The 13,475-nt window shown below is 35.7% G+C and overlaps 1 protein-coding gene across 1 annotated transcript in view; it reads right to left on the bottom strand.

Moving 5' to 3' along the window:
- The window catches only part of LOC150078438 (RRP12-like protein), a 496,297-nt gene extending 484,407 nt beyond the window's left edge, over positions 1-11,890 (bottom strand). Inside the window, exon 1 of the mRNA XM_090384563.1 lies at positions 11,706-11,890. Coding sequence (XP_090240689.1) covers positions 11,706-11,850 — 145 coding nt within the window. The 5' untranslated portion in view covers positions 11,851-11,890. The remainder of the gene's footprint in view (positions 1-11,705) is intronic.
- Between the last annotated feature and the right edge of the window lie 1,585 nt (positions 11,891-13,475).

Raw genomic sequence — 13,475 nt, 5'->3', positions numbered from 1 at the left:
AAAAAGCTTTTGCTAAACCTCAACCACCTGTGAAGGCAACCTGTTCCACCACACAATGACCCACTGGCTAAAAGAAAACATCCTACAATCTCATCTAAACCTTTTCCCCTGTAATTTTAATTTATGTCCCCAAGTTCTAGAATTCTCTAGAACAGTGAAAATTCCATCTTCAATCATTTTACTAGCCCCTCTCAGAGCCTTATAAACCTCAATCACGTCTTCTCTGAGGTGCCTAGTTGCCAAGCTCTGAAGCCCACATATTCAGTCTTTCCTCATATGGTTACCCTTTTGCCAATCTCACTATGCAAGTTGCCCATCTCTGGAGCCTTTCAAGAAATGATGTCTTTTTTCAGATTAGGTCTCTGTACTTGAACACAGTTTCCAAATGTTGCCATACAACTGCCTTATACAGAAAGAATCTCCATATCTCTACAGGATATTGTTCAGTAAATCATCAAACACTATGGGCTTTCCTTGCTGCCTGTTTACACTGCTCAAAAAACTTCATATCTGTTAGTATTATAACTCCCAGATCCTTTTCTTCCTCTACTGTTTTTAATTCAACCCCATTAAATGTATAATTTATCTTGGGATTGCTATTTCCAAATGTAAGACAAATGTAATTGCATTTTGCTACATTAAAACATTGCTTCCACTTTTCTGACCATTCTTGCAGCCTGTTCAAGTCATCCTGAAGGAGCGCTGCTTGGCACTGATCATGAACTACTCTACCAATCTTTACGTTGTCTGCAAATTTTGACATCGAGCCTTTTATGAAAATCAGAAAGAACAATGGTCCAAGAACTGATCCTTGAAGGATCCCACTTCTGACTTTACACCAATCTGAAGAACATCCATTAATCAAGACCCTCTACTTTCTACCCTGCAGCCACCCAGCAATGAATCTCAGAATTTTTCCAGTAATCCTGACATGTTCAGCTTACACAATAACCTCTCGTGAGGGACTGAGTCAAATTCCTTGCTAAAATCCAAATAAACTATGTTGAAATTGTTCCCTAGATCCAACTAATGAATAACTGTCAAAATAGCTTACTCAGTTAAACCATGTTGCACTCTTAATCATTTCCCTAGCACTGAACTCAGACTGGTCTGTAGTTACCAACTTTTCTCTTAGAATTGCCTATGTATTGGTGAATATTAGCATATTGGCACCTCTAATCCAAAGGATTCTCTTCAGAGTCCAAAGATGCCATCATTAGCATTAGAAGAGACATTGAATGATTTAAATGGTGAAAAGGCCTTGAATGGTTTGAGCAAGCTCAATGTTGATGGGATTCTTCCTCTTGCTCAGCTTACTCACCTTAAGGCACATAAATTCAAATTGAGGAAAAACAATTGTAGAACTGATGTGTGGAAATTTGCCTTTAGCCAGCAGGTGGTTGATAGTTGGAACAAACTTCCATCCTTTGTAGTGGAGTTCAACAACTTAAATAAGTTCAAGGTAGAACTAGACAAACATTTGGAGTGAAATGATAGGTGAAATGGGATTCTTTTTTTTTTTGGCTGATGCTATATAAGCTTGCTTTCATGTATCATATACCTCTACTAATGCTAATGATGCAAGAAAGCAAGCTGATACAGCATCAGCCAAAATAAAAAAAACTTGCCATTTCATCCATCCATTCGTTTCAAAAGTTTTTCCAGTTCTTTCTTGAATTTATTTATGCTATCAACTTCCGCAACAACATATGGAAGTTTGTTCCAGCAATCAACTATCTGTTGTTCAAAGGCAAATTTCTACACATCTATTCTACAACTGTCTTTTCTCAATTTTAATTTATGCCACCCCCCCAGGTTCGTAATCTGAGCAAAATGAAGAATCCCAACAGCAATGAGCTTGCTCAAACTGTTCAAGACCTTATACACCTCAATCAAACCACATCGCAGGTTCCTATTCTCCAGACGCTGCAATTTTCAGAACTTAAGCCTTTCTTGGTAAGAGCACCCCTTTGTTCACCTCAAAATCATAAGAGCAACCCCTTTGTTCATCACTCAAAAACTATCAAAGAGTACCTTCACTCACCTATATATTTTTACTAACACTTCACATGAATGCTAACACATACAGAATTGCAAGGAAAACCAACAGAAAAGCATACGGTAAATTATTTATATAATGCAAGATGTTTCAATGAAATAAAACTTTTATTCTTTCCATAATATTTGTGAATTTTAATTTTAAGAGATCTAATTAAACTGATGAAATTAAAACCTTTTGAAAGGAACTAATTTCATTATAATTAGTCATAAAATTACAAAATAAGCATTCCTTTTCTTGTTGTCTATAATATCGTCAACACATTTTGGTTTGCAATATAGTGCTTTGTAACACAATATCTATAAACAAGTTTTAGAAGGATATCATATTTACTTGGTATATTTCTCCTGCATATAAAATCAATTTATGTAGAATTTATTTTTCATTCCATATAACACAGATTTAGATTTCATGTAATAAATGAGTTAATTAGTGCAATCACAGTTAAGCAACAGTGAACTCAGAATGGCAGAATACAAAGAGTCAGACCCAAAATAGTTCTGGTAGATTTAAAAGGAAATTAAGGACCAACAAGCAGGTATCAATACTGAGGTGCAATGAATAAAAGGTAGCATCTTTAACACAAAAAACAGGAAGGAAATATGGAAAATTAAGATCATTATTATGAGAGAGAGAGAGAGAGAGAGAGAGAGAGAGAGAACATGGATTAAGTAAATAACACTCATAGTCAGACGATTGCAGATCAGTGTAGAGAGAACATGGATTAAGTAAATAACACTCATAGTTAGACGATAGCAGATCAATGTAGAGAGGATATACAATATATAAAAGAATTACACAGATCTAAACAAGTTAGAGATATCTCTTTATAATTAAATTTTCACAATACACAATGTGGCAACTGAAAAACGAGGCTGACATTATGAGATCAGTGTTGGTGCTGCCATGTACTAGAACTAAACATGAAATGAAGGAGTGATTGTTCCTCGAGCAACACAGTCAAGTTCAGCAGAAATTGCGGCCATTTCAGAACACAGTGTGAGCTGAATTGCATGCCTCTCCTGTGTTTGTGTTGTGGAGGGTCAATAGAACAAAGAGCAAACATCAAGTTTTGTGTCTGACTGGGCAAAAGTGTCACAGAAACATTACAAAATGATGAAGCAAGTGTATGGGGAGAACTGTGTCTCATGATTGTATGTCCAAGTGGCACAAACATTTCGCCCATGGAAGAGAATCACTGGAGGACAACGAACATCCGGGCCTAGCAAAAACTGTTTGAATGCCTAAGTTTATTATAAAGGTGTGGGAAATCATTAACAATGACCAATGTGCAATGCTCCAAATGATTTCAGAAGATCTGCGCATTAATAAGGAAACCATTTGACAAATAATAACCCAGGATTTGAAGAAAACAAAGGTCTGTACGTGGTTTATTCCACATTCGTTAACAGACAGTCAATGACAGGTGCAAATTGAACACTGCAGAGAACTCATTGAGGCCGCTGAAAGCACACCCAACTTCCTGAATTTGATCATTATGGGTGATGAGATGTGGCGCTTTCAATACGATCCCACAACAAAGTGTAGACTGGAAGTCAGCAAACTCTCTCAAAGTAAAAAAAAGTTTGTAAAGAAAGGTTGGATATCAAGCCCACGGTCATCACTTTCTACAATAGCAAGGAATTCAGCACAAAGAGTTTGAGCCCAATGGCACAAGTGTTACTATCTGGATATTTTAAACGTTTTCTACAGAGAATCTGTTGTGTATGTTATGTCAGTATGGAAAAGACAACAGTTGGCTCCTCTTGTATGACAATGCACCAAGCCACAAGGCTCTCACTATTCAGGAGTTTTTGGATAGCAAAAAAGTCTACATACTGTTGCACCCACCATATTCATCGGACATCCCTATGCAACTTCTTTTTTGTTCCTGAAGTTCAAGGTGCTAATGAAAGGCTGTTATCTTCATGACACTGACACCATTCAAAGAGCTGTGATGAGAACACTAAACAGTATACCAATCATGGCCTGCCACCAGTCATTCCAGTTGCTTTGTGATTGTTGCATGCAGTGTGTGGATGTGGGAGGAACTTACTTTGAATAAACCAAGGTTAGTTTACTCATAAGTGGAATATCATTATTTTTTTTTCTAGCATCAGTCTTGTTTTCCAATTTCCGCACTGTGACCTGTGGAAATTGGAAAACTGTGAAGCCATTTACCAAGACTCTTGCTAAGAGGGTAGAGCAGGAGTTCATGAAAAGAACAAACTCTTGAGAAATCAGGCCACTAATTGTAAAAACTGATAAACCTTCCAAGATTGCTTCTACAGTGGAAGTCTGGACAAGGTCTAAAAGTCATAGTCAAGAGTTTAGAACAAGGGTTGAGAGCTTCTAACTAAGAGAGTGCCTTGTTGGGGCACAACAGTAAAATTAGATTCTTATAAAGAGTCTTGAGGTACCTTCCAGAAGTGAATATCACAAAAATCAAGTCCTGAGTTTCTGCTGATGCCAAGAAAAAGCAGTCGTCAACATTTGAATTCTGAAAAAAAGTTAAGGTTATTTTGCTTGCCATGAAGATAAAGCTTTCTGGACACCCATCTGAGTAGGCAATATTTTCTAGCAAAAGCCCTTTTGATTTCCACTGGGGCAGCTGAGGACCACATCTTTGCAACATAGAGAATGGGTAGGAAGAAACAAGATGTTATTTATTTATTAAGCAAAGATAACTCTGCTTTTCGGCTAAATTGGGTCATTTCATGAATAGAAAGTCTACATGTTTTGCAAAAGCAATTTGGAATCAAACCAAACTCTTGTATTTGTAAAACCTCAAAACATACAAGTTTTTCTGAGATTATTATTTAAAGTTTAAGAACTGTTCTGCAAAACTAACTTCAACTGTTTAAGTATCCACCATCAGTTCTTTAAATTCTGATCTCCAGGGGGAAAAAAAATTACTTCAGTTCTAAAATTTAGTCGTCTTTCTTGCAAAATAGGCTCATCCTCAACAACACTCAGATCTCTAGAACAAGATCAGATATCTTTAATGGGGCTGACCCCAATGTTTGACCTTTCTTGGTATAAGCATATCACAAATACTGCTTATTTTGCATAAAAAAATAAATAAATAAATAAAACTAGGTTCTCTCTTTCACTCTCAGTGTTCCTTTTCATGTAAACAGGTTCTGGCTCTAAAAATCACAAATAAATACATTTGTGTGGTCCCCAAAAACTCATTTAAAAATAAATAAATTTTCTGTTTATACTCTGGGACGACCAAACGGTCAGAAGAGTTCTTAGCCAAAATAAGGCACTCATAACAATTAATATCCCATATTTTGCGCTCTCTCGCTCAAACAGATATTCATTTAGTTTCTACTGAAAGCCTACACTATTTTTCAGAATTTATCTCTGTAAATTCTACCTGTTTCTTTCAAGAGGGGCTGAACTATGGCCTAAAATACTGAGATCTCGGTCATTTTTATCCGGTATTCAAATACCAGTATTGATACAAAAAATACCGGTTGTTTGGTACTAATTTAAAAAAACATAATTGTTTATAATTTAATCACATAAAGGTTATAAAAATCACCTTTATGTGATTATGACGTTGTTATCTCTACTAGCAAATGTTTGATAGGATACCATGCAACATTGCAACTTGTCCACAATTCTCGAACTTCATATCTGACCGTATCGTAACTCCCAAGTCCCATTCCTCCACTATTGACTTTAGTTCAACTCCACCAAATGTATAAGTTATTTTGGGGTTGCTGTTCCCCAGGTGTAAGACCTTGCATGTTGCTGAATTAAAGAATAGCTGCCACTTTTCTGACCATCCCAGAAGTCTATCTAGGTCACTCTGAAGAAGCTCTGCTTGGCAGTGATCGTTAACTGCTCTACTGATCTTTACATCATCTGCAAGTTTAGACTCCACGCCCTCCATCCCTTCATAGATGTCATTTAAGATAATCAAAAACAACAGTAGTCCCAATACTGATCGTTGGGGAACCCCACTTCTTACATCAACCCAATCTGAAGAATAACCATTTATCACAACCCTCTGCCTCCTACCCTGAAGCCATCCAGCTATCCATCTAAGGATTTTCCCTATGATTCCAGCCTGCTCCAACTTATAAAGTAACCACTCATGTGGGACTGAGTCAAATGCTTTGCTGAAATCCAAATAAACAATGTCGAAATTATACCCTAAATCCAGTTCACGAGTGACCTGTCAAAATGGCTAACCAGATTTGTTAAACATGATTTTCCCTTTACAAAACCATGCTGTGTATCCTACAGAATTCCATTTCCATCTAAATGTTCCTGAATTCCACCCCTGATCACTGTCTCCATGATTTTCCCTACTACTGAAGTTAGACTGGCCGGTCGGTAATTTCCCGTTATACTCCTAGAACCGCCTTTATTTTCCAATTTACACCAATCTCTCCTGAGTCTAGTGATGCTATCATAACTAGCCTTAATGGTTCAATGCACTTACTTGCTGCCTCCTTTAAGATTATAGGGTATATGGCATCAACCATAGGAGCCTTACTCGCCTATAGGTGGCAAAAGTTTTCTCATTAAATAATCATTTGAAATTTCAACATCATTAATTACATTTTTTTTCAATTTCATTTCCATAATATCTCATTGACACAAAGGGGTTTTTTATGTAAATATCGATGCAAAGTAACTGTTGAGTTCATCTGCAACTTCAGCATAGTATTTAATACTATCCCACATCCATTACATAAGGGTGTAATCTGATTTATCCTTCTGTTCTTTGCATTTATATATGTGAAGAATTCCTTAACTGCACTCTTTGCTCTCTTCTTTATTCCTTATCCCCCACTCTTTGCTCTCTTCCAGACTCAGAAAAGATACTATAATGAAAATTATACTTCACTTAATAAAACGTCTTTCTCCTTCAGAAAATGAACATAATTCAACCATGGAAGACCAACATGGAACAGAACATCAATGTTCTGCAAATTCTTTTCAAAATAAGAAATTGCCTGACTCCAATGAGATTTTAAAAGATGAACTTGAGTCGGAAATTTCTGTCGCTAATCAAATACTGTGTGTGTACCAAAATTAGATCCATTTTAAACGATCATACTATTGATTGCTTATGTTACTTAACAGCTTACTTTATTCGGTAGTTTGGTTTGGTTTTTTTTTTTTTTTTAGGAGCATTAGCAACTAAGGCCATATTGCTCCGGGAATATGCGGTGGTCATTCCCTGACCTTTACGCATTTTCCGTATTTGGTGGTGACGGGCTCGAACCCCGGTCTAATCAAGAAGCGTGTGCTACGCACTGTTGCTCCTTCCCACCTGGCTACGGAGGCGCCCAATTATTATTCGGTAGTGTGGATGCTTAAACATAACTAAACTTTTCAGTAACAATATGTATTTTTTTGTTTTTAGAATAACTGTATTTTAATGATTTTTTTCAGAATATTTATTATTGCAATAAAAGTTTATTTAAAACATGAATTCAAGTAATTACAGTACTTGTTTTTTTCCTTCCTTTATTGCGCCTAATTGTCATCGAAATTTATTGAGAAAACTATTTGTTTTTGGAATGCAAATACTAATGCCGGTATCCCAGTTTCATAAATTAAAAATACTGAAATACCGGTATTGTAAGCCCTAGTCTGAATATGTGGTTCAAATTTGAATGTGTCTGAAATGTTCAAACACATCAAACTTTTCCTTTCTCTCATTTATCCTTTCTACTTCTGTACTTTGAAACAAAATTTCATATTTATTTACTGAAAATTGCAATCTGTAGAAATTCTACACCCAATATTTTCTGTCATCCCATTCTGCAATATCTGCAATGATATACATTGCAGATATTGCAGAATGGGATGACAGAATGGGATATCTGCAATGTATACATTGCAGATATTACATGAGAATACTAAGGGTTCTAATACCTTTCATATTTAGGGTCACCGTTAAAAAAAAAAAAAAGAAACTTATTACCATTTACACTAATGATATTACAGCTACAGCTTCTTTTAACCATTCAAAAGTTTTATTAATTTAAAAATTTTCGATATGCAATGGCAGAGCCTTAAAAACAGCATTAATATTACTTCTTCATACATTCTAAAAATTTTTATTAAAAACACTACAGATAAATGCCCTGTATTGCATTTAAGTAAATGTAATCCACATAAATATAATTTATTTCATCTCCTATTAGGTCAACCACAATTGGCGGAACTCTTAGGATCACTCGTGGAAATTCTCTGAGCAATGCAGACATGCTGCCAGGACAGCTCATTGGTTTATCACTGATATACACAAACTTTGCTAGCAGGAGTGATTATTCCTTTGTATAATGAGGTGATTATTCCTTTGTATGAGGTGATTATTCTTTTGTATATGGAGGTGATTATCATTTTGTATAATGCCATAGTTAGGCTGCATCTTGAGTACTATATACAGGTCTGGAGGCCTCGTTTTAGGAAGAATGTAGATCTGCTGGAACAGGCGAAGAGAAAGGCAACCAGATTGGTGATGGGAATAAAAGGGTACTTACCGAAAAAGGCTTCATTTCTGCAAATTGCAGCATCTTGAGATCAGGCACTTGCAGGGAGATCTCACTGATGTATTTAAAGCCTTGAATGGGTTGAGTAAGCTGAATGTTAATGGTATTCTTCCACTTGATGAGACCACACACGTGGGGTCATAAATTCAAGTTGAGAAAGAATGGTTGCAAGATAGATGTGCGGAAGTTTTCCTTCAACCAGCGGGTGGTTGATTGTTGCCACAGGCTTCCATCTGTTGTTGTGGAAGTGGTTGGTTTATATAAATTCAAGGAAAAACAAGACAAATTCTTGGAGGGTATGGAGGGAAATTCTCCAAGACAAATTCTTGGAGGGTATGGATGGATGAACTTTTGGCAGATGTTATTAAGCTTGCTTCCTTGCATCATTTGCCATTACTACTACTGTGATATCTAGATAAACTAACTTTTCCAAGGGTTTTAACAAAATGGCAAAAAAGAAAAATGTAAATTACTTCTGTGATACACTTTAATGGATGCAATCCAAATGAGCTACTTTTGAAAACAAAATTTTCCAATAATCTTCTTGTACAAATTTCCTATATGTATCTTGTTTGTTATTTGGTTTTTAGGAGCATTAGCAACTAAGGCCATATTGCTCCGGGATATGCAGTCGTCATTCCCTGACCTTTCCGCATCCTCCGTATTTGGTGGTGACGGGATCGAACCTCGGTCTAATCAAGAAGCATGTGATACGCACTGCTGCTCCTTCCCACCTGGCTAAAGAGGCACCTTTTATGTATCTTACACATATATTCTTTATGTATAACTCTAGGAAGGGCAAAACCAGATGAAGCTTCCACAACTTTTGGTTATGTGTTTTCACAAATAAAAAGATTATAGCAAGTGAGGACATCAAATTTAAGGTATGCTTATAAAAATGAAAAGCATTATCTCATGTAATCCTACTTCTCTAATTCTAGAATGAGAAGAAATTATCAGATTTTTCACATGGCAAAATTAGTTGGTCTTAGGTAACATTATGTTCCTCCACCTCACTGGAACACATCTCTATCTCTCACACAAAACAGGAAACCTACCAAAGAAAACATATGATTTACAAACAGGATATAAAGATGTTTCATGTTGCCTTAATAAACAAAGCATAGTTTATAAACAACCTTCATTGTCAGTAACAATCAGTGATTTTATTCAATTATAAATACAGTAAATACCTGTACAACTTTCTCAGCCCTTAATGAAATTCATGCATATATCTATTCCCCCTTTTTCCCCATATATATGAACCTATACAACATTTTTAAAGTATTATAAAAATGTTACATGTATGATGTAACATTTTTATTGATAGTTATTTACACTGATTACAGTAATAAAGAAAGTTATAATTGTGAAAGCGATATAGATTCTAACCCAAGAGAAAATTTTTTCATTACTTCTTTTTGTGCATTTGACTGAAGAGCAAGTCAGACATTGTTTACTGCTAGACAGTCTTCATCCCTTATTTGGCATTAGACTATCAACTGCTTTTTTTGTATTTATGTGAGTTGATAATAATTGGTTTGGTACATATTTGGGTATGCTCACTTTCTTCACCCATGAATAAACTAAAAACTCAGTTACATTTCATGGCACACCTTTAGCTTCTATATATTGCTTATTACTTTTAATAAGTAATATATAAAATTATACTATTTGCATTAATAAACTATTAAGTTTCTCTCTGTAATATTTAGGAATAAAATTTGAAACAAATTAAAGCTATACTCCAGTTTACAGTACCTCTCGTGTTTCGCTATATGGAGAACAGAAGATTGCATGAAGGGCATGAACTGAGAAAAATAGTCGTAATTAGAAGGGGAAAAAAATAAACAATTATAGGAAGGGTTGTGTTTTTAATTGACTTTTATTTGTGTTTAGTGAAAAAAAGGTTACGCTTTTACACGACTTCAGGAGGATTCAAGCAAAAACCGGTCGTTGGCCACAGCCAGGGGGTACCGTAAACTGGATTTTATCCAAATTAAATACTGCTAGCTTTAATACAGCTATAAATTTATAGCTTTATTAAAATTTACTATTTCAGAAAGGCTAAGTATTTAAAAAGATCGTTTATATTATTATTATTATCAGCCATATGGTGCAAGGAAGCCTGAGGCTTATGCTGCACCAGCCAAAAAAAATTACAGAGTTACCCTCAGAGACAGAGAAGTAGAAAGGAGTCACCAAGAAAGAAGAATGATGATATCCAGCTCGGGACTCTGGGTGTGCCAAGCCCACACTCACCAGATGTGAGCCCCAGGGGTTATTGCGGCAAATATTAAACTGCCATATAATACCATGGCAGGTGAAACGAGCACAAGCACTACATATAAACAAATATCTCATATATAAAATTTATCAAAATACTGTAGTTAACGTTACGAAGAGGGCGATGATAAGACGTTGCCAAAGGATAAGGGTTTTCTTGGCGCATAATAGCCACTGATACTAATTAACCATTTTTTTTTTTTTTTTAAATTTTAAACGAAAGGATACGGTACAGTGACAATAGTATGAGAAAATTTTGATGAAAGAAAATGAGCAGTTAAGAACTTCAACCTACGTACATTAAAGTCTATCTAATATCTTAAGGGAATGCACTTAGTCTAGGACAGTGACGACGTAATAAAGCCAGCAATTCAGTCACTAAAGAAGTGGTATAAGAAATACCACGAAATGTCTGTAAAGTATCCGTAGTCCTGTAATTAAGGGCAAATTTTACCTTATGCAAGATTAAGTGAGTTTCACTTCTTCCCAGTTCGATACACTTGAGCGACATGCTGCTTCGGGATTAAAAAAAAAAAAAAAAGCAATGCTATTAAGAAACATATTTAATTAATAAAGATAAATATATATAAATTATGGAAAAGGAACCATTCTGCTTCAAATCACAACAAACATTTCAACAGACTGAGAAGGCACATTTTTTTATCATTATAATAATCACTATAATAATATATAATAATCATTACTATTATAAGAATATATAACAGAATATATATAATCACAATATAATATAATAATACAACACAATATAATAATTATAAAATATAATAATACCACATTACATTTTTACAGTCATTACTATATCGCTAAAGGATTACCTGGATTTTTATTAAAGTTACCAATTTTTGCTTGGTTCCTGAATTTATGAGTCAACGGATTGGAACTACTACTTTTTCCCTTAGTCCAACGTTTGCCTCGACCCTTCGTCGAACCACGCGCTAACCTAAAACTTCTACCCACCATTTTGCACACGCACGTGTTTTCACTACAACCATAGAGTTACACACACTACGAAAACATCGACAGTAAATAAGCGCAAATGAAATTCTAGCATATTTCCGTCCTATTAGATCATCACAAGGTAAATCACACCATGCGGCCACCAGTGTTAGGCGTTGTAACCAATGGTAACAGTGTCAAATATTCTTTATATATGTGACGAGTTTGATTTTTACGCCAAAGCAACTAAAGTTACAAAGTTCTTGTTGTAGTAGGGTTTTAGAATCATCAGCAATTAAAGCCATACTTCTCCGTGAATACTGTTTGTATATTGCGTGTATTGAGATGTGGATTTACTTTTTTCCTGGACAAAAAATCCCAGTTTCCAGGAGAAAAAACCACCGCCTGAGACAGACTAACTCAGTCAAGTTGAGAAAACGGCCCATGAAATTCCTCACATCATCACCGAAGCTCGATATCATGTCTTTTCAACCAACAATGGGGAGGAAGGAAGGCGATCCTTCCAAATGTGCTGACCACAAATCTGTTACAGAGAGAGAAAACGACAGCGAAAGAGTGGAAACGTGTAAGCTATTTCGAAATATTTCCCACATTTTCATTAAATTTCATCTTTAATTGACATACTGCCAATTGATTTAATTGATTTAATTTAATTGATATGTTGCCACTTTATTAGGTACACCCTTTCTGTACATACAAGTAGTTTGTCCCACAAAGATGCAAGTCATGTGACCACACATAACATTAGCATTAGTAGAGGCATATGATTCAACAAAGCAAGATTGTGCAGCACAAGCCAAAAAAAAAAAAAAAAAAAAAACACTCCCATTTCACCCCTCCGTTCGTTCGAAATACCTATCCAGCAGAGCCTTAAATTTATTAAGGCTATTAACTTCCACAAGGGTTGGAAGTCTGTTCCACCAATCAACTACCCGCTGGCTAAACGAAAATTTCTGCACTTCTATCCTATATCTGACTTTCCTCAATTTGAATTCATGCCCTCTAAGGTGATTACTCTAAGCAAGAAGAAGAATACCATCAGCATCGAGCATACCCAAACCATTCAAGGCATTATACACCTCTATAAGACGTGTATAAAGAGAAATCCTTGGCTAAAGTTGCTAAGAAAAAGAGAAAGGATTTCTTTACTGATATAAACTCTAAAAGGAAGGGGATGAATCTGATTGGTCCACTTGATATCGATGGTTCGACTGTTGATGATCCTGCTCAGATAGCAAACAAATTGAATGAGTATTTTGCATCTACATTCACACATGAGGAATTATTAAGGTTTGAAAATGGCAGAAGGTTACAAATTTTAGCAGGATACTTAATGATTTTGTAATAACTGAAAGCAAAGTGGAGGAGAAATTGTTGAAGTTAAACATAAGAAAAGCACCTTGGGCGGATGGGACTATCCAGTTATATTAAAGGAGGCAGCAAAGCAACTAAGCAAACCCTTAGCCATAATTATCACAGCATCCTTGGACTCAAGGGATGTTCCCACGGACTGGAGAAGTGCAAATGTATCCCCAATTTACAAAGGGGGATCGCAGGGTGACACGAGTAATTACAGACCAGTTAGTTTAACTTCTGTTCAGGGTGAAATAATGGAGTCACTGGTTAAA

This window comes from Mastigoproctus giganteus, chromosome 11, assembly GCF_048544385.1.
Source record: "Mastigoproctus giganteus isolate SK-2022 chromosome 11, ASM4854438v1, whole genome shotgun sequence".
NCBI classification, from domain to species: Eukaryota; Metazoa; Arthropoda; class Arachnida; order Uropygi; family Thelyphonidae; genus Mastigoproctus; species Mastigoproctus giganteus.
Note: the sequence above shows the minus strand (reverse complement) of the source record. Positions and strands in the feature narration are given on the sequence as shown.